This window comes from Grammomys surdaster, unplaced genomic scaffold (genome assembly GCF_004785775.1).
Source record: "Grammomys surdaster isolate TR1022 unplaced genomic scaffold, NIH_TR_1.0 125834, whole genome shotgun sequence".
In the NCBI taxonomy this organism is placed as follows: Eukaryota; Metazoa; Chordata; class Mammalia; order Rodentia; family Muridae; genus Grammomys; species Grammomys surdaster.
Window position 1 is genome coordinate 454611 of NW_021620662.1, and position 18462 is coordinate 473072.

Here is an 18462-nt window from a genome sequence, read left to right on the forward strand (position 1 = left end):
GGGATCTAATGCCCTCTTCTGGCTTCCTGTGGCACTGCATGTTCATGATGAACAGAGTACCTTCAACAAAACACCCATATATATTAAAAAAAAAAAAAAAGCAAACGAAAAAAGTTAAAGAATAATACATATCCACCAGTCATAGTGCATGCCTTTAAATCCCGGTCTTTATGAGGCAGCGGCAGGCCAGTCTACCTAGAGTTCGAAGCCTTCCTGTCTACAGAGCAAGACCATGTCTTTAACTCCCTCCAATGCATGGAAGAAGGTTCTGCCTTGTCTAGGGGCAGCTCTTTCAAGATGGATGGCTCAGAATCTCTAGTAGGCAAAGGCTTTGCAGCCATGCAGGCAAGGGATCCAGAGTTGGCTCTGCCGTCCCCTGGCTATGTGTGACACTCGGCTTCTCGGGATGCGGTTTAAGGGTTGCCGTGAGAGTCAAATGATGGGACCTAGAGAACACGTTCCACAGCCCTGGCTCCTCCCTTCTCAGGAACTGCTGGACTAAAAACAAAAACAAAAAGCAAGAAAAGAAGAACCCCTTACCTGCTAGGTTTAGTGGCTCACACCTGCAATCTAAGCACTTACGAAGCTGAGGCAGGGGGATGGTCATATATTTGAGGTCAGCCAAGCAACCAGGCACAGTAGTGCATCCTTATAATGTCAGCACTTGGGAGTTAGAGGCAGGATGATAAGGAGTTCAAGGCTACACAAGCCTCTAACTTAACAGCCCTCTCCACAAAGGACAGTAATGAAAACAGGAATGGAGACTACTTGGAGGAAGAAGAGGAAGGGGGAGCAAAAGGCCTGGCGTCTGTTTCTCCATCTTCTATCAGGGTCTGCATGTCTTCCTGTGAGTCTGACGGGCAGTATTATAGCCACCCTCTAATGCAAACATTTGCTACATAACACGAAAAGTGATTTCGCACGGTCTCCTCTTTGTAATTACAGCGTCCATTCTCCCAGGTTTAAACGTGGATGTCACAACAGTTATCCACTCAAGCAGCCTACCTGAGGATTTGACCCAGGGTCCTCGTTTTTGGTTTTTGGTGGCACCTTTGTACCTACATTGAAAAAAAAAAAAAGCGTCAGATGAAAAAAAACACATAGCCACATAGTATTAGAGGAAAAGTTGTTAGGCAGGGGTGACAGCGGAGACTGGGACTCCAGACCAGTCTCTTTAAGTGTTAGCCTCCTGGAGACTACTTATTTAACTATAAACCAGGACTCAAAATTAATTGTATAATGCACTGCTTACAAGTTTCTGTCATTTCTCATACGTAGCCACTGCTAATTACCTAAGCAATAGATTAAACCAGCGTCCCACACATATCACCATTCAAAGTAAGTTTTTTCTTACTGTGACAAATGTGGTAATATGGAGCATTAGACGTCTTCAGCGCCGTTATATGACTGGTTCGTTTGAGTTAGGCAACGACACAATAAATACCCACATCCCCCAGACTCACTTAAGAGATTTGCACCAGACGTGGGCTGATCCTCAATGAGCTCCACAAAGTTAAGGGGGAAGATCCCAGTTCGGTCTCGAATCTCTCCTCTACCCCATTCCTCATTCACGTACTCTGTAAGAATAATTACTTCTCCCTCTGAGAAACTTAACTCATCCTTCTGGTCTCCGATATACTCAAACCGAGCGACACATTGTGGGCCTCTGGACAAAGAACAGCACAGTTACAGGTTAAACAAGAGCATGTGTGAGAAATAAAAGCTGTAGTTGGCTTTCCTGTCAGTTCTATCGTTAAGCAGCACTTCATAACACAGAAGAAAGTCCTCTCTAGTAGTAACTTTAAGAAAAATGCTTCAACTTTCATTCAGTCTTTCAATAAATATCCTGTTTACTATGGATCAAGGTATATTTTTTTCCTATGGAAAACAAAATAAAAAACAACTCCCATGAAGAAGAATACGTTGCACATCTAAATGACCAGCGTTATTTCTAGATGGTGAAGCTCATCACTCAGAAAGGCTAACGAGGCCAGAGACTCCAGCAGCATTCCGGATCGGCAGCCGACTGGTTAGTCTACACTGCAATCTGCCTCTGATCAGTTTTTATGTAAATACGGAATCTCCCCAGGCTCCAGTTGTCTGTGTCCTAGTGCCAAAGCAATCCACGGCCCCTCGAAAGCCTTTCAACCACAGACATGCTGGGATTAGGGTTCTTCCCCTGAGAATCTCAGGGCGTAGCATCAAATGTCTTGCTTAAGAATGAGGACAGTGCACAAGGGGCATCTCCCAGGCAGGGGGATGCTCGCTATGAATGGAAACCACCAGTGAGCCTGATGAGTTAGAAGATCAAAGGGAACAGAACACTGGCATGCCAAAATACACACTCCATGGGCTATGCTGCTCTGTAAGGACGGTGTCACCTGTAAGAAGGTGCAGTCCTGAGACTTGGAGCAACCCTTCAGTGAGCTGCAATTTTGACTGAAAATAAGATTACAAGCAGAGATAAAACTTGGTCTGTGGGTCTGATTCAACTCCAAGCCTTTGATTTGAGACCTAGAAAGGAAGTTTCAACAGCAGAGAGGACAACTGCCTGTAAAGGAAAGGTTGGCCCTTGCTGCAATCAGATTCTGATTTAAGTCGAGTCAACAGATCAATGGCCATTCAAGCCCATTGAAATTGAACAAGCCCAAGTGGTATCTGTGCTCAGGGTAGATTGGAACCTGAGGTATGAGCCAGTGACTTGATGCAGTCTGTGGCACTGAAAGTTTTCTTATTTGTGATAACCTTTGCATTTATTTTCTCCAGTCCCCTGGGAACATCTCCTTATGTCTGACCTATTCACAGACAGGTTTACAGTCTTCACCAGGTAGTGAATTGTACTAATTTGCTCATTTAACTAGAATATAAAGCTGCATTGTGGCAGGGCTTTAAATCACCCAAGAGTTACAATGAGGCATAAAAGGCACATCAATCCCTGGAAAGGTCTCAGGAACGCAGGGACACACAGGGAGATCCTGCAGTTTAACTCTTCCCTCACCATTGCCTAGTCCTTAACAACACAACAAGACAAAATGTCTACTAAGCTGCATTTCGTGTTTCCATGGCTGTGATCAGAACTCAGAGCTGTCCATTCAGCCACTGAGCTGGGCCCTGGCCTCTTCTGGCTCTTTTTGTAGGATTAATATTTCTCTAAGATAGACATATTTTCCATGAGAAAAACACTTGAAGTTCCTAAAAAAGCTGCTAATAAACACCAGAAAGTTGCACTAAAATCCCCCTGATACCAAAGCTGTCTGCGTGCAGGTCAGGGCGAGTCTAACCACAGTGATTTGCTGCTGCTCCCAAGTCTGCACAGAAGGCTGCTTAAGCTGGCTTCTACCAGCCTACAGCATTTTCTTTTCAAAATGTTTTTGCAAATAAAGTTTCCTCAGATTTAAGGACATTGAGAATCTGTCCTTATTTATTCATCTATAAGTGTGTTTTACCTTAAGTATGTATGTGTGTGTATGTATATATGCATACACACACGCGTGCACCATACTTATGTATGCCTTGGTACCTACAGAGCTCAGAAGAAAGCATTGAATCCCCAGGAACTGGAGTCACAGATGGTTGCGACATATAGGTTCTAGAATCAAACCCAGGTCCTCTGCATGAACAGCAAGTTGCTCTTAACTGCTGAGCCTTTTTTTTTTTTTTTTTTGGAATTAAAAAAAAAAAGTTATGCATGCACATACCTTCAGAAGCCAGCAGAGGGAACCAGATCCCCTGGAATTGGAGTTAGTGGGTTTAAATTACCTAACGTGGGTTCTTGGAATTGAACCTGGGTCCTCTGCAGGAGCAGGACACATCCTAATCACTGAGCCATGTCTCCAGACTCTCATTACCACATTTTAAGCAAATAAAGTTTCCTCAGAATAAAGGACATTGAGAGTCTGCCTATAATGCGATGGCAATGATTAAGCTTAGAAATTCCTCATTGCTAAACTTCTTTAAAAAAATTATACTTTAATCCCAGCACTTGGGAGGCAGAGGCAGGCGGATTTCTGAGTTCAAGAGTTCGAGGCTAGCCTGGTCTACAGAGTGAGTTCCAGGACAGCCAGAACTACACAGAGAAACCCTGTCTCGAAAAACCAAAAAAAAAAAAAAAAAAAAAAAAAAAAAAAAATTATACAAAAGAACACAGACAAAACTTACTTAGCACAGTGAGATGAAAATGATTCTCTTTTCCCACTTCTTCCTTCTGGAATATCAACCTAGCAAAGACAAAATTATGGTAACACTTGCTTTTTCTCATAATTTGGTTAAGATAAATTTAACATCAAGTACTTAGGAGATGCGTGACTAAAACTGAACAGTGAAGTTGGCCACTGACTGTACTGGAGCCACAGTTGCTAAACACTAAAATAACGTAAATGGGGTTTTGGAAATAATATACACATTCAGCAGGATGTGGTTATATACTCCTGTAACATCAGCACACAGGAGGCTGAGGCAGGAGGATCATGAAAAAGAGGCTAGCCAGGGTTACAGCATGAGGCCCTGTCTAAAAGGTGTGGAGGGAGAATACTCTTGATGTAGTCCTCCTTGAGCAACCGATTAACTCTTGCCATATGTGCTGCCATGAACACATAATACCACTCTCTCCCTGAGAGTTCTCTACACTTCATCCGGGGAGTGTGACATCAGACAGTATCAGGCTGTTGCCTTGTTCAAACAGAGGGCAGGATTCTGCAGCACTTCCCTGGTCCCCAAATGAAGTGTTTGATCAGACTGGTGGATTCTCTCCAGATATTGAAGGGCAACTTTGCCCCTTCATATAAACAGGGCGAGAAGAAAGTAGTTTGTGCTAAATGAGTGTCTACTAAGTGCTTAGCATCTGGTTGCTTAGCAGAAGGTAAACAGGGGAGTGTGGCTGGGATAAAATTCTCGGCCATAACCATGCAGTTGGAAAGTACTTAAGGCTGTGGGGTCTGTATTGGATCAGTGCCCTTTTTGATAAATTCTATAAGTTTGATGTTTTAAGACAATTTTTTAAACTTGTGGGCTTAGGAATAACATTTATACCAATAACATGGCCCGCTGGGTGTGACTGATTTCAGTGTGGTAACTATGCTTTTCAGAGCACCGTTGCACTGAGCAGAAGAGAAATGGGGAGGATTGCTCAGACTTACATTACTCTTAATATTAATTTAGAGACTGTGGCTGGAGGCCTGCAAAGAAGCAGGCCACATCTGCGCTGGGCAATGTTTAAGACTTACATTTTATAATCCGAGAGGCTCAGACTCTCTCTACTTGGAAAATACAAATTTTCTGTAATATCTAGATTTTAAAGTTTCTGATGTAATGGAAAATTATTGTTTTTCCCCTCCAAAATAAGCAGTAAACATTCAAGTTAGCTTTATTGTTAGTATCCATAGGTTATATCAGGGACTGAGTTTTATTTTTCCTATTAATACATGTGTTCAAAGACCAGTCTTGTTTTGTCCCTGTGTTTCACAGCTACCCAGGCCTAGCAGGAAAGCCTCATACTGGAGTGTGTTCATAAGTTAAGCTATTAGGGGCTATAAAATTTTGATGCTTCAATATAATTTTCTCTAGTCTGACTTGAAAATAATATGTGAAAAACAATGGACCACTACCATTGCCTAGGTATTCTCAAACTGATGTGGTATCACACCCCCAAAGAGCATCCCTTCAGAACTGTCTGGTAGCACTAACTCATGTTCACTAAATGTCTCCAAGCACTAATATATATCCTTATGTGCTTAAGAACCCTCCAAGGATGAACGATTTACCAACTACTACTGTGTCACTGGAGGCTGGGCCTGGCAATGTGTACTCAACTGAAGATAGTGATTTCCCCACGCCTAAACTCTGTCAACAGCCAACTGGTCAGGAGTAACAGGTGTCGCTGCTGAGTCCTTATTCCTTCCATAACTGAATTCTGACAGAGCTAGCCTGTGTGAGAAAATATTCATTTAAAAAAATGTCTGAGTGTCAAATGATCCAGAGAAGACAGAAACGACAAACACAGGACTGTAGGCTTCTAGTTTCTCTTTCCCATCTGTGAGCCTCACCGAAGCACCGAATGTGTGGCCAAATAAAATAAACAAACCCCACTCACAATGACTTTGACGTAATTGGCAGGAAACACGCCAGTCTGGTTCCTACATTTCCCTCTGTACCACTCTGCATCTATTTTCTCGATAAGATAAACAATCTCTCCAGATGTGAGGCTCAGATCATCAGCTTGCTCTGTAACACAGAATCAGTGACACACGATGAATTACCCCAGCTGCACATGTGACTAAAGCAGAGAACAAAGTATCATTTAGATCTGTCCACAGAGGCAGGGAGTGTATTCTGCCAATTCTGACACAGACTGGATTATACTGATCATATTAATTTTTTTCATGCAATTATATTTTTAAATTGTGCTATTAGAGGTTCTATTTTCTAAGATCAGATTAGATATATCTACTAAGGGAAACCGTTTTTAAAACCACCATCGTCCTGGTCAGTGATTCCTACTGTGCCAGTGTAAGTCTTGCTGAAAAACACACTCGGCATAGACAGATCTTTATAGACTTGGCGTAATACACTTACCACTATTCCCAGTCACCCGTAAAAGCCATTCCAACTTCAAATATTAACTAAGGGAGTACTACAGCTCTTTAGGAAGAAAATTTATCTACACCGAAATAAAAATCAATCTGCCAAGTATATATAAATAAGTTGTAAATAGTTTTTAAAAAAATATTTGTAGCTCTGGCTATAAAGGATAACTTAAAATGATTACAAAAATCCAATACTTCAATCTCATAGGCAGGTGGTGGGTGACACACATATTAAAAAACAGTTTAAACACCCACTTTACTTTTTAAATTAGAATTAACTTCATCACAATGCTAAGCACCCAAATGTTCTATTCTGAGGCCCTAAAGAATATTATTTTGAGCTAAAACTTCATCACAGAGTTAAAGTTTGTAAATGGTAAGCAGTTGCTATTTTTCATTTGTATGAGGGACCTCCCAATCCTTTCAAAGGATAGGTTTTCAGCTAAGCCTTCTGGCATGATTGGGTGCGTGGCCTCTTCCTGAAGACAGAGTTGATGGGTATAAGACGGTACCTGCAGGCCAGCACTCTATGGGCACCGGCAATGAGGATGAAAGGCTTTGAGAGGGCATCCCAGGGCTCCATCAATTTATTATTTATGGCCTTACCTGCTGGGAAATCGTGAAGAGCCACAGCGTGGGGAGTACCACTGTCTACAGGCTTCTGAGTATGGCCTGAATCCTTGGGGGAAAAACAGGGCTGTGAGTGGACTGTGAAGTGGAGTGTGCAGGATAGACACCAGTTTCATTATTCTCTGCAAGATCATCGTTTTTTTCTCATTACAGTCCTCCCAAAAGAACTGCACCATCAGTACTAGACGCAGACCACACAGGTGAAGTAGATAAAGGAATCATCACCTCAAAAAAGATGTGTCCTTGTCAGGGTGGGCACAGAAATGTCAATTGCATATCAGTAAGCATTCCTGTTCAAAGATTCACTTACTTTATGCATATGGGTATTTTGCCTGCATGTATGTCTGTACACCATACAAGTGCCTGGTGCCAACAGAGACCAGAGGAAAGCACCAGATTCCCTGGAACTGCAGTTGCTCAGAACTGGACCTGTGTCCTCTGCAAAAGCAGCCCCAAGTCTTTGACCCCTGCGTCATCTTTCCAGCCTTGCTAAGGTTTTTGATTTTAAAGGAGGAAACTAACCCCAAACAGAACTGTTTAACTTTAAAAAAATGTCAAAGGAAATAAAAACAAAACACAACACTTATCCTACCGTAAAGTTGTGGGATTCAGCCACCTTGTCTTTCACTGAATGGCACTTTCCCACTTCTACTGATCAATTAAACCTTAAGGACAGAGCTTTCACAGCTGAGTCCATTCTGATGGAAGAGAATGAAGTTCTGTATTTATGTTCTTGCTTTTTGCAATGAAAGGAGCTATTGAGTTCCCATAAAAGTATAATTCACAGATGGAAAACCAGTTCATTTATTACCACTTAACTGAATTCATTCTCTAGGCTGAAAGCAATGCTATCTCTCAGGCTTGGCCTTTCTATTTAATCTGAATGGCTCATTCAACAGCAATTCTAAGTAAATTAGCAAAGACACTAGGTAAACAATGGCCTGGCTTAGCTGGAGGAGAGGGGGAGGTCCTAGATGATACTTACTGACAAGCAGTTGCTCCTCTCTCTGGCTTTACTTTGTTTCTTCTTGTTCTTCCCCTTCCCACCCCTTCTCCTGCTGCTGCTGCTGTTATGTAGACCAGGCTGGTCTTAAACTCCTAAGAGGTCCTTCTGCCTCTGCTGGGATTAAAAGCCTGCACCCACAGCACCTTGGTTATTTCTTGAGACAAAGTCTTGCTATATCTCCAGGTTGGCCTGGAACTCACTATATAGACTAGCATGGTTTCAAATTCATGATGCTCCTGCCTCAACATCCTGAGTGCTAGGATTATGAGCGTGTGTCACCACACCTGGGTTCTTCGTCTCTTCTATGAAGAAACAGGCTTATCGATGACATCATCATCATCATCATCATCATCAAATCCAGTTACAGGGTATCGATTACTTTCTTTGGTGGTCTGCAGATTAAGGCCAGGGCTTTGCTCATGGGCAAGGAAGACTCCATCCTTGACCCTTGGGAATGTTACTTAAAAACTTCAACACTAGCAAACTTATAAATGAATGAAGATAGACTTTCGTGTGCTTTCTTTTTCCATTTTTCAATGACTCTTGACCTCGTAGGGATACTGCAGTGCACTGGCTTGATCACAGAGTACTGTGAGGAATGGCCCATTCTTCCCAACCTGCACCTCTGTCAGATCTTTCCCGAACGCTCCTGCTCTTTTAACCAAAATGCACCACAGGGACAAACTCTCTATTTAATACAGGTAAGCAGAATTGTAACTCAGGTCGAGGCAGTAATGGCTGAGGCAGCTTTTCACATCAGCTCCTGCTTACTGCCTTTGTCTAAATAATGAGCAACGCGGGAGTTGTGCTAATTGTGAGCTATTCTAAGTCTCTGGTGGCTTTAAGAATACCAATTTATGTAATTAAGTGTGTGTGTGTGATTTTTATTTGCTCCTGATTTAAATCTTCAGAAGAAAAGAATGGCTGTTCAATTAACAATACTAGGTTGGATGACTAGTGACTTGGAAAAAGTCAAGACAGATCTACCTTAAACCTAACATGAACGTGAGTCTCCACGTGAACCAAAGACCTGAGTGTACTCAAGGGTGAGAAAGTTGGGAAGATAATTTGAGCCTCCAAGTCCTTTCTCAAGCCTTCAGTGATGAGCAAGGAGACTCATCAGGGGGAACAGCCTAGACAGGGTTGTCTACTAGGGAGCCGTACAACCTAGACTCTACTACCAGGGTGTACATCTTGTAGGTAAACCTAAGACAGTTCAAAGGTCTTCATTGCGAGAGAAATGATATCATAGCAGTAATAGCTAATCCCATTGCTCATTATTGTGCTCCAGTCACTGTGACAAATACCTTCTATGCATTAACAGTAGCTCACTTGTTAACTGTCTGAGATACAATTCATGCAAAATAAAATGTATCCATTTAGAATCTATGTGGTTAAAGAACAACTGAAGTATCATTGAAGTCTATGTTTACAGAGTTTTTATGATTCCTCCTGCTTCCCCACAGAACAGAACCCATGTGAGGGCTAAAGTTATGTCTTAAGTTTAAATTACTGTGCTTAAGAGATCTATAAAACAAGAATGCCTCTAACCTGCCAAGAACAGATAACATCCCTGAATGCTGGGGCATTGTTCATGTAAGATAACAAGCCACTCGTTTTCACTTCTGTAATCAAGCCTGGTTGCCCCAACTGCGCAGGATGTGCTTGATCACACAGGCAGGAGGTATGTAGGCAGGAAGGACATCAGGATGTATGCTTATCCCACAACTGGACGAAGGCAAGAAGTACATAGCCTTGTGGATTTTCCCTTTATAAGCTTATAATTTTTTTTTTTTTTTTTTGGTTTTCCGAGACAGGGTTTCTCTGTGTAGCCCTGGCTGTCCTGGAACTCACTCTGTAGACCAGGCTGGCCTCGAACTCAGAAATCCATCTACCTCTGCCTCCCAAGTGCTGGGATTAAAGGTGTGCGCCACCACTGCCCAGCTAACTAATATATTTTGGTACCATTCTCTGGGAACCCCGAGTGTAGGCCTGGCTGGTGTCTACTGTCCTGGCCAGTTTTATATAAACCTTGCTTCAAGTTGGCTCAAAAATTGTGGTAATGGTCTTATTCTTTCCCAGTGGGGCTAATGCCTACTGTCTGGGAGCTATTCCTCATTCACCCTCCTCTCAGCCCTAAGAAAATACCAAACTACTTTCTGTCCACATAGATTCACCTTTTCTGAGTTTCTATGCAAAATGTTAATTCTAAAAAGAACTCTAGGAATGTTACCATACTTCTCGCATTAAAAAGCAAAACAAACAAACAAAAAACCAACAACAAAAACTTTTAGGGCACCCTGTGGCCACCAGGTAGAAGAGAAACTGAAGCCGCACACTTGGTGATGCTCCTTCATTTTCTCTCCAATCAGTCAGTCCTTTGGATTCAACCAGAATCGATACATTTAATATCTTTTGTTTGCCAATTTAGGGGAAGGTGTGACACAGTTTTGGATCTTCTTCTTCCAGGCTTTTGGTGGGCTTGGTATGTGTACCAGACAAGTGCCAGGCCAGTGAGTGACTCGTTTCATTTTCTAAAAACTGTAACAATCCCTACAATCCCCAGAGCCTAAAGGACGGTTCACTTCATTATCACCAACAGAGACAATGCACTGGCCCCAGAGGTCAACTCTGCAAATCCACAGCTCAAAAGGCAGTGTTCAAAGTGGGAAAACTTTGGACTGTTACAACTTAAATTTTAAGCTTTAAAAACATATGTAAGAGGATAGTTTTTTTGGCAGTGTAAGTCCTGCTGTTACCAACGGCATGCTCTAAGAGAGGAAGCTGGACCCAATCCTAAAATCGGATAAGAGAAGTTTCCTATGTGAACTAGTTAGATTTTTCACGTGTCAGCTGCACTAGCTAAAGACATATCTTCTCCCTAAAATGATAATTTTTAGAAAAACTTCAAAGAGTAAACTGCCTTTCAGGAAGAAGGAATTACACTGGATTATGAAAACTAGGATGAAGAACAAACTAAAAAGCTCTTGAGTTGAATGATTGGTGGGCATTGTTATCTTGAGTGACAAATCATGAACACTTAACTGGGTAAGTTAAACTCTCCCAAAAACACAGCTAGTGCTGGGGGTGTTGCTCAGAAGTCGGACAGATGCCTAGCTTCTCTGACACCCTGAGCTCAGTCTTCTGCAATGCTAAACTGTAAATGTAACTTTTATTCTCCTGTGGTAATTGTTGTCTCTGAGGCTTACTGCCTCAGCCTGCTGATCTAGGCCTAGTCCTGGAAGCTTCTAGCCTCTTATCTAGGCCTAGAATGTTTTCAGCCTCGGAGACTTACTGCTGAATAAACTCACCCTTTCTAGTTCTTTCTGAACTGTGGCTGGCTGGTTCAACTCAGCTGTTCTGACTCAAAACTCCTCTCTAAGCTGACTGATTCAATTCGGCTTCTCACCTGGCCTCTGACTAAATAGCTCTGGATGGTTTCAAACTAACTCTGGCAATCTGTTCTAATATTCTAGCTCCTTCTCATTCTCTGGCTTGTTCTGTCTTCACCTGTGTCTAGTTTGTTCTCTCTCTGTAACCTGTCTCTGTAAAACTCTCCCAGTAAAACTGCCTCCTCTTTTCTCTCCCTCTCTGCACTGCTCTCTTAAGTAGCCTCTCTTTTCCTCTCTTCTTGTGAGAGTTGGGCGGATTCCATTCTGTCAAATCTTTCTCTGATTTGTCACTTTGTCTGCTACTCAATTAGACATCACAATCAAACATGGGTGCTTCCTTCTACAAACTAACTTTACCTTCATTATTTGGGATTAAAGATCTATACTAAGGGTGTGTCTATATTCCAGCCAGAGGGATTAAAGGTGTGGCCTAAGGGCCGAACCACAGCATAACCAGAACTAGAAACAGCCCCCCACCCCCCAGTAAATGACACAATCCACAATCTCAGGTTTACAGTGTGACCTAGTCACGACAGTACAACACTAAACAAACTGTCTTCAGGAATCATTGAGTCTTACATCAGGCTCCAAAAACTGTTGTCAGGCCTAAATTGTGACTTGAGACACTGGGTTATATTTCATTATTTAATGAACTTATTAAAGCAGATAGGTTTCCATGAAGCTCCCTTTCCCTCCCCAGATTTTTGAGACATAGTTTCTCTGTATAGCCCTGGCTATCCTGGACCTCATTATGTAGACCAGGCTGGCCTTCAAGTCAGAGAGATCTGCCTGCCTCTGCCTCCAGAGTGCTGGGATTATAGGTGTGTAGCACAATACAGGGCTCAGCTTGCATTTTAAAGCAGTCTTTTATATCAGATTTAGCATTCACAGAATTCCTTTTAAAATACTGGATTCATTCTGCTAGAAAAACAACCTCTGGTACTCAATAAACAGGTTCACATTATTTAAAAGAGTAAGTAGCTTTCTCAGTTGAGTGTCCTAGCTCCCACAAGCCATCTCGACTTGAAGAAAGCAGAACACCCAGTAGTCTCTATGCCAACACGATTAGAATCATTTATTCCAAAATTGGAGCAAACTGCTGCTATTTCCACCCTGGTTAAAGCAATGTTGCTGATAAAAGAAACTCAGAGAACGGAGAATATAATTAATAGCTCTATGACGGGGTCGCCACGCAGGGCACGAAGCCTCACAATAGTCATTCCTTACGTTAGGTCTGCTTCTTGGGCGCTCGTCCAGGGGAGTGACAATCTTCATCTGGGATGGGTGGACCCTGCCAGTGCCTTCTCCCCGTTGGCATTCCAAGTAATTATTTTCTGCCTGTTTCAGGATCACAAGTACATCCCCACGCTGTAAAGCACAACAGCACTCTCTGAAGCAATTATTATTTAATAAAACATTATTACTTTCCCACATTTTAATCTTTGGAGCCTAAAGCATTTAATAATGTGTAATAGCAGGAACAGAGGGCAGCATTTTAGTTTTTTTTTTTTAATCAGTCAGTAAAGAAAAGAGCTTGACTTTACCTTACAAGAGAGTTCCGTGGGGTTTTGGGAGACAATGTCTTCATTGGCAATTCCATGAGGCACAGACAGCTTAAATGTAAATGGGAAGAGAATTATTCATAATCCCAAACCGTCACCTGCTGCTGATCACTTTGGCATGTGTGCTCAAGTACGGCTTCCTCAGAAGGTGCGCTCTCAGGCAGGCCTCAAGCCCCAGGATCCAGTGAGCCACCATTTCTCCTGGGCACTGAAGCTCTCAGGAGGTGGAGCTGAGCCCACAGGATCGCAAGGGGTGAGCATGACCTCACATTCTCTGGGAGCGCTCTCTGTAGGGCTTTACTGATGGCTTCCATATGCCTCGTAGTCTCCCTGGCAGCCAGTGTCTGTCTGCTTGAAGCCCAGCGACTTCCTGTTCCCTCAACGGTCTGACCTTATGATGGTTTTTAGCCCCAGGGGTAAAAGGTTCTATTTCTGCCTTGGTAGATTTTGGCAGGTGAGTACTTGTCTGAAGTTCTATGGAATACACACTTAAAGCATGGAGAACCCAAGAGCAAAGACACAGAGCACAAGGAGGTGGCCTTATAAATCTGGGTTGAGCAGTGTTGTCACTCCTCCCACATCTCCACAGCACCCCGGGCTTCTAGGGCGCATAGATTCCTAGTAGTAATTTAGCGGTGGTGTAGCCATGGGAGTAGGAAGTGGATTTAAGGATGTATTTTATAATGAGACATATCACTCTAAACAGACCATCATTTTTAATCATTGATTTCTTTGAATTCCTTAAATAGTTTGACATTTCACAGAACCCCAAGTGGAACCTGGTCCCCCTTGAATGAACAGTTTTGGCCTAGGATGGCCAAAGCAAACAGAGAACACACCACTAATTAACCCTGTATTCATGGTATGGTAAAATGTTGCAGAGTGTGGGCTCAGTGCCAGATTGTTCAGTGTTAATGTCCTGGTTTTACTGCTAACTGGCTTATATCTCTAACGTGTCTCATTCTCCGTATTTGTATAATGGGGATAATAAAAGTATCCAATCTACAAGGCTAGTTTTGAAAGATGCCTAGCTAATAATTAGTTCTTGATACACACCAATTACTATGTTACTTTATTTATTACGAAGTCTATCCCAAAGACTATGCCTTGGGTTTGGCTAGTTAAAGTTTCATTAGTTTATACTTCATCTTGGGGCGGGGGGGGGCGGGGGCGGGCGGAGGGGGGGTATGGGAGAGAGAATGAGATACAGAGAGGCAATGAGTTTCATTAATTTAAATGACTATGAATATATTATCTGTTTTTATCTGTCTACTCTCTTCTCAAAACCAGAATTAGCTTAAAGTAAAAAAACACTTTCTGGCTTAACGGAAGTGTAGAACAGGATTAAATCACTAACTACTGTTAAACACAGCACTGGCATACAATTATTTAAAAAATAGAAAAAGTTCTCCATGCCCACTTATAAGTTAATTTTCATAAATAATCTCTGTCTGTCATTTGTGGGAAACACAGGCAAAAGTCATTTGGAGAAAAACATCTAAAGAGACCAAAATTAACAGTCAACTATCTCAATTACTGATAAGAACTTTTAACTAGTAGCTATTAAATGGGGCATGATAATTATGCTTACAAAATGAAAAAAAGAAAAAAACCTGTAAGACAGTCCACTGACCTTAGTAAAAGCTTAACTTCTACTTCATTTAAATGCTACTCACTTAGTGGGCAAAGCAGCTGTAAAGCACAAACCGCACCAGGAGATGAGCCATGGCATTTGTCACCCACTCCAGGGTAGATGCTACTGTGTCAGTGAGGTAGCATTCCTATCTGCCTGCTTCCCCTTCCTGGGTGTTCCTAATACTCTGCCTTGAAAACCCAGGGATTTTTGTTGTTGTTTTGTTTTTTAAAGATGTATTTGTTTGATGTGTATGAGTGTTTTGTGCGCATGTATGTGAGCGTGTCATGTGTTATGGATGGTTGTGAACTGCTATGTGGCTGCTAGAAATCAAACCAGGGTCCTCTGAATCTGCAAGAACAAGTGCTTTAAACTGCTGAGCCATCTCTCCAGCTCTGGAAAACTGAGGCTTGTGGCAGCCTACTTCTCTAAAGCCTTCTGTGCCAGGGTCCAACCCCACGATTGCTTTTATCACCTTTTAAAAAGAACTACAGGTCTTTCTTATCCTAGCACAAAACCCTTAAGCACCAATATTTTTAAAGTCCAGGCTTACCATGTACTTCCTGTAGAGAGGGTGTCCTGGTTTGGGACGAGGGGGTAGCACCGGATCTTGGTTTTTAAACACTTGACTCTTGGCTTTTGAGAGTCCAGATGTCAAGTGACTTTGTTTTTTCTGAAGATCCATGTCAGAGGAGGATCGATTAAAAGGCAGATTTTTATTTGATGATTTGGTTGCAGAAAGTTTAGGGGGTGGTGGTCTCTCAGGGGCCCCTTTGTGGGGAGGCCTCCAAACTGGAATGACTTTTCCATGTACAGGTCTGAAAGGCAAGGGGAAGCCATGAGTCAGCGTGCACACACACACACACACACACACACACACACAGCTTGGCACAGGCATGAAGAGCTAGTGGGATATAGTTTACTGAAACCTGCAAGGTGTGCTATTTTTGAGCAAATGACTGTTGCATTAAACATTGTATCAGAGGAAATGGTACGATGCTCCGGCTTCCTCTTAGCTTGCACTGGAGATTCATTAGCTCAAGACAAACAGGCATTTACTGTCATGAATGCTCTAATGCCCCAACTGCTCCTAAACCCACTAACTATTGCAGGAAGCTAAGTACTATCTCCCATAGTCTAAGACAAAAGCTTAGACAGGAGATGATATCAGGTGTATGTGCTTCAGTTGTTTGTATAATTAGAAAAGGAACATCAAAATCCCCTAATGGTCACATTATGTGTTACTATTAAAACTCTTAATTTAGATTAGCATAAAGTCCTAAAAATGCAATAGAACAGTTACTGGTTTGAAAACCTTTTTCCTAATCTCTAAATGGAAATAAACTTCAACATGGCAATGCCTTCTGAAAGTGTGACAGCCTTTGTTCAAATACCTCTAGAGCCCTGGGGATAGGCCAGCTCTGAGTTCTCTTCAGAGATGCTGAGAAACAGGCCTGTCTTTCCTAATAGAAGGGTGTTTATGAGCAAGACTCCACAAGAGGAACTGTTTTAGTTTGGAAAGCTGTTGTATTTATTTGGAAAAAGTATCAAAGACTCACTCATGTTTGTGCTCTGTAGGTTTTTGGATCTTGTTAAAAGAAGGAAAGATCAGAGAGTCCCATAACCTGCTGTCACAAGCAGACTTTGGGCTGGCAGCCTCTCTCCAAGGCAAGATCTAAGGCTCACAGTCCTGCATACAGAAGATAGTGGACAAGAGCCAGTTCTCCACAGCATCCCTCCAGCTTCCCACATCATACCCACCTTGGTGGCAACCTGGGGAGTCCTTGTACCAAGCCTCCCGATTCACTGGCTTGCTCCAGTTCCTACAAATGTCATAGAAGGCCTTTTAGTCAAGACTAACCCAAAACAAGAGTTTGTAAGAGGAAGTGGGGTCAGCTTTTTGGATGATTCTTTAAGTAGAAACTCTGAAGTTAGGGAGATCAGCTGAGAAGGACTTTCAGTACTATACATATACATATACATATACATATACATATACATATACATATACATATACATATACATATACATATACGCCCTTGCTGGCTTGGAACTATGTAGACCAGGCTGGCATTGAACTCACAGAGATTCACTTGCTTCTGTGTCTAGGGTGTTGGGATTATAGGCATGGTCTATTGTGTTCAGTCATAAAGCAATATTTTAAAAAAGGCTTTTTTTATGTGTGACTATTTTGCCTACATGTATGTCTGTGCCAACATGTATGCCTGGTACACTCAGAAGACAGAAGAGGGGGTTGGGTGCCCTAGATGGTGATTTTCTTCTTTCTTGCCAGTTTATTTGTTTCAATTTTAATATATGACACTTCTTCATCTCAATTATGGGAGAAAACAAACAGTCATGAGTTTTTAAACCACAGACAGTGCAGTGAACGACTGTTTTGCTTCGAACAGATCTCATCTCCTTGCTGGATAGCTTCAAAACAAGCAGTGGGTTCTGAACTAGAGAAGCTGAAGATATTAAAAAGAACTTGAAAGGAAGACATGTGAGGACAGACAAAAGGGAAGGAGAGATGGGATTTCTCCAGACTGCAGACGGCTGCATGGGTGGCCATGGCCTTTGTGGGAGTGTGTGCTCGGGAAGCGTGAGTGCACAGGGCAGGTTGAGCAGGGCTCTGCAGCCGGAAGGATGGACAAGAGGATTTGGAGGGGGGAGGGGTCGATGGAGAGATTTCTTGGGGGTGGGGGTGGGGCTCAGCTGGTCTGTTTCATAGGTTTTCCTAGGCCAAGGACTGGGAAATCATTCCTCTGTTGAGTGAGAAACAGAAAGATCTCTAAGACCAAGCAGGCCTCTTTTGGGAAAGTCCTAACTAAATTGTTCTTTTCTTCTCTTTTTCTCAATTGAAATCTTCAAAGTATTTACTCCCAAGACCAACTTTCCCTTTTCCAGTCATTAAGACCCCAGCACACACCCAGGAAATACTGCCTCTAAGACTTTAAAGGGAGAACTTTTCTAGCCCTCTAAAATTACTCTGCATGGACAGTTACTTAGTTATTGCTTAGGAATCTTTGAGCAAATCCAAACTGTTTCATCCTCATAACAAATGAGTTAAAACCTCTTTTCACAGTTTTTAAATTCATGCTATTTATAACATTTCCTTAAATACCAAAGTGATTAATCGCCAATAACTATGATAATTTAAACATGTTTCGATGTCTTAAAAACCTCATTTTTTAAAAAACAAATTAAGCTTGCCCTTAAAACTTGGTTTCACTAATGAGTTCAGTTAATGTAGTGAAGCAAGCCGCCAGCTCATAAACCCTGCAATATTCCAGAATATAACCCATGCCTTATAAACACTCGGCTGCCTGTAATTCTTCCTGACAATATTGCTCTGATAAAATGCATGTCTTTCCTTGGCCACCTTTAAAATTAAAGCAAACAAACTTTGGCAGGCAAGAAGAACTTTTTTATTGATTTTCCTCAAAATTAGTTGTGGGTTATGCCTTAATAATTAAGGGAAATTTCAGTGGGAATATTAATGTGTAACTTTGATTTGGAAGGGCGTATATCTTATGGTGTACAACACATATTAGCTGCGGCTTTCTGGGCAGAGGCTTGCCTTCTCTCTTTGTTTTCAACAAGGTTTTACCACAACTGAACTATATCCATGTAGGTTTGTCGGATATTTAAAATACCT

General features: G+C 42.1%; 1 protein-coding gene across 2 annotated transcripts in view; it reads right to left on the reverse strand.

Moving 5' to 3' along the window:
• Sh3d19 (SH3 domain containing 19) overlaps window positions 1–18462 on the reverse strand; it is a 158930-nt gene that overhangs the window by 6748 nt on the left and 133720 nt on the right. For both annotated transcript variants that reach the window (XM_028789506.1, XM_028789504.1), the window contains 9 exons: window positions 16566–16627; window positions 15358–15622; window positions 13154–13222; window positions 12837–12977; window positions 7188–7260; window positions 6089–6219; window positions 4159–4217; window positions 1464–1666; window positions 1006–1058 (listed from right to left, as the gene is read on the reverse strand). In XM_028789506.1, coding sequence (XP_028645339.1) covers window positions 1006–1058; window positions 1464–1666; window positions 4159–4217; window positions 6089–6219; window positions 7188–7260; window positions 12837–12977; window positions 13154–13222; window positions 15358–15622; window positions 16566–16627 — 1056 coding nt within the window. The remainder of the gene's footprint in view (window positions 1–1005; window positions 1059–1463; window positions 1667–4158; window positions 4218–6088; window positions 6220–7187; window positions 7261–12836; window positions 12978–13153; window positions 13223–15357; window positions 15623–16565; window positions 16628–18462) is intronic.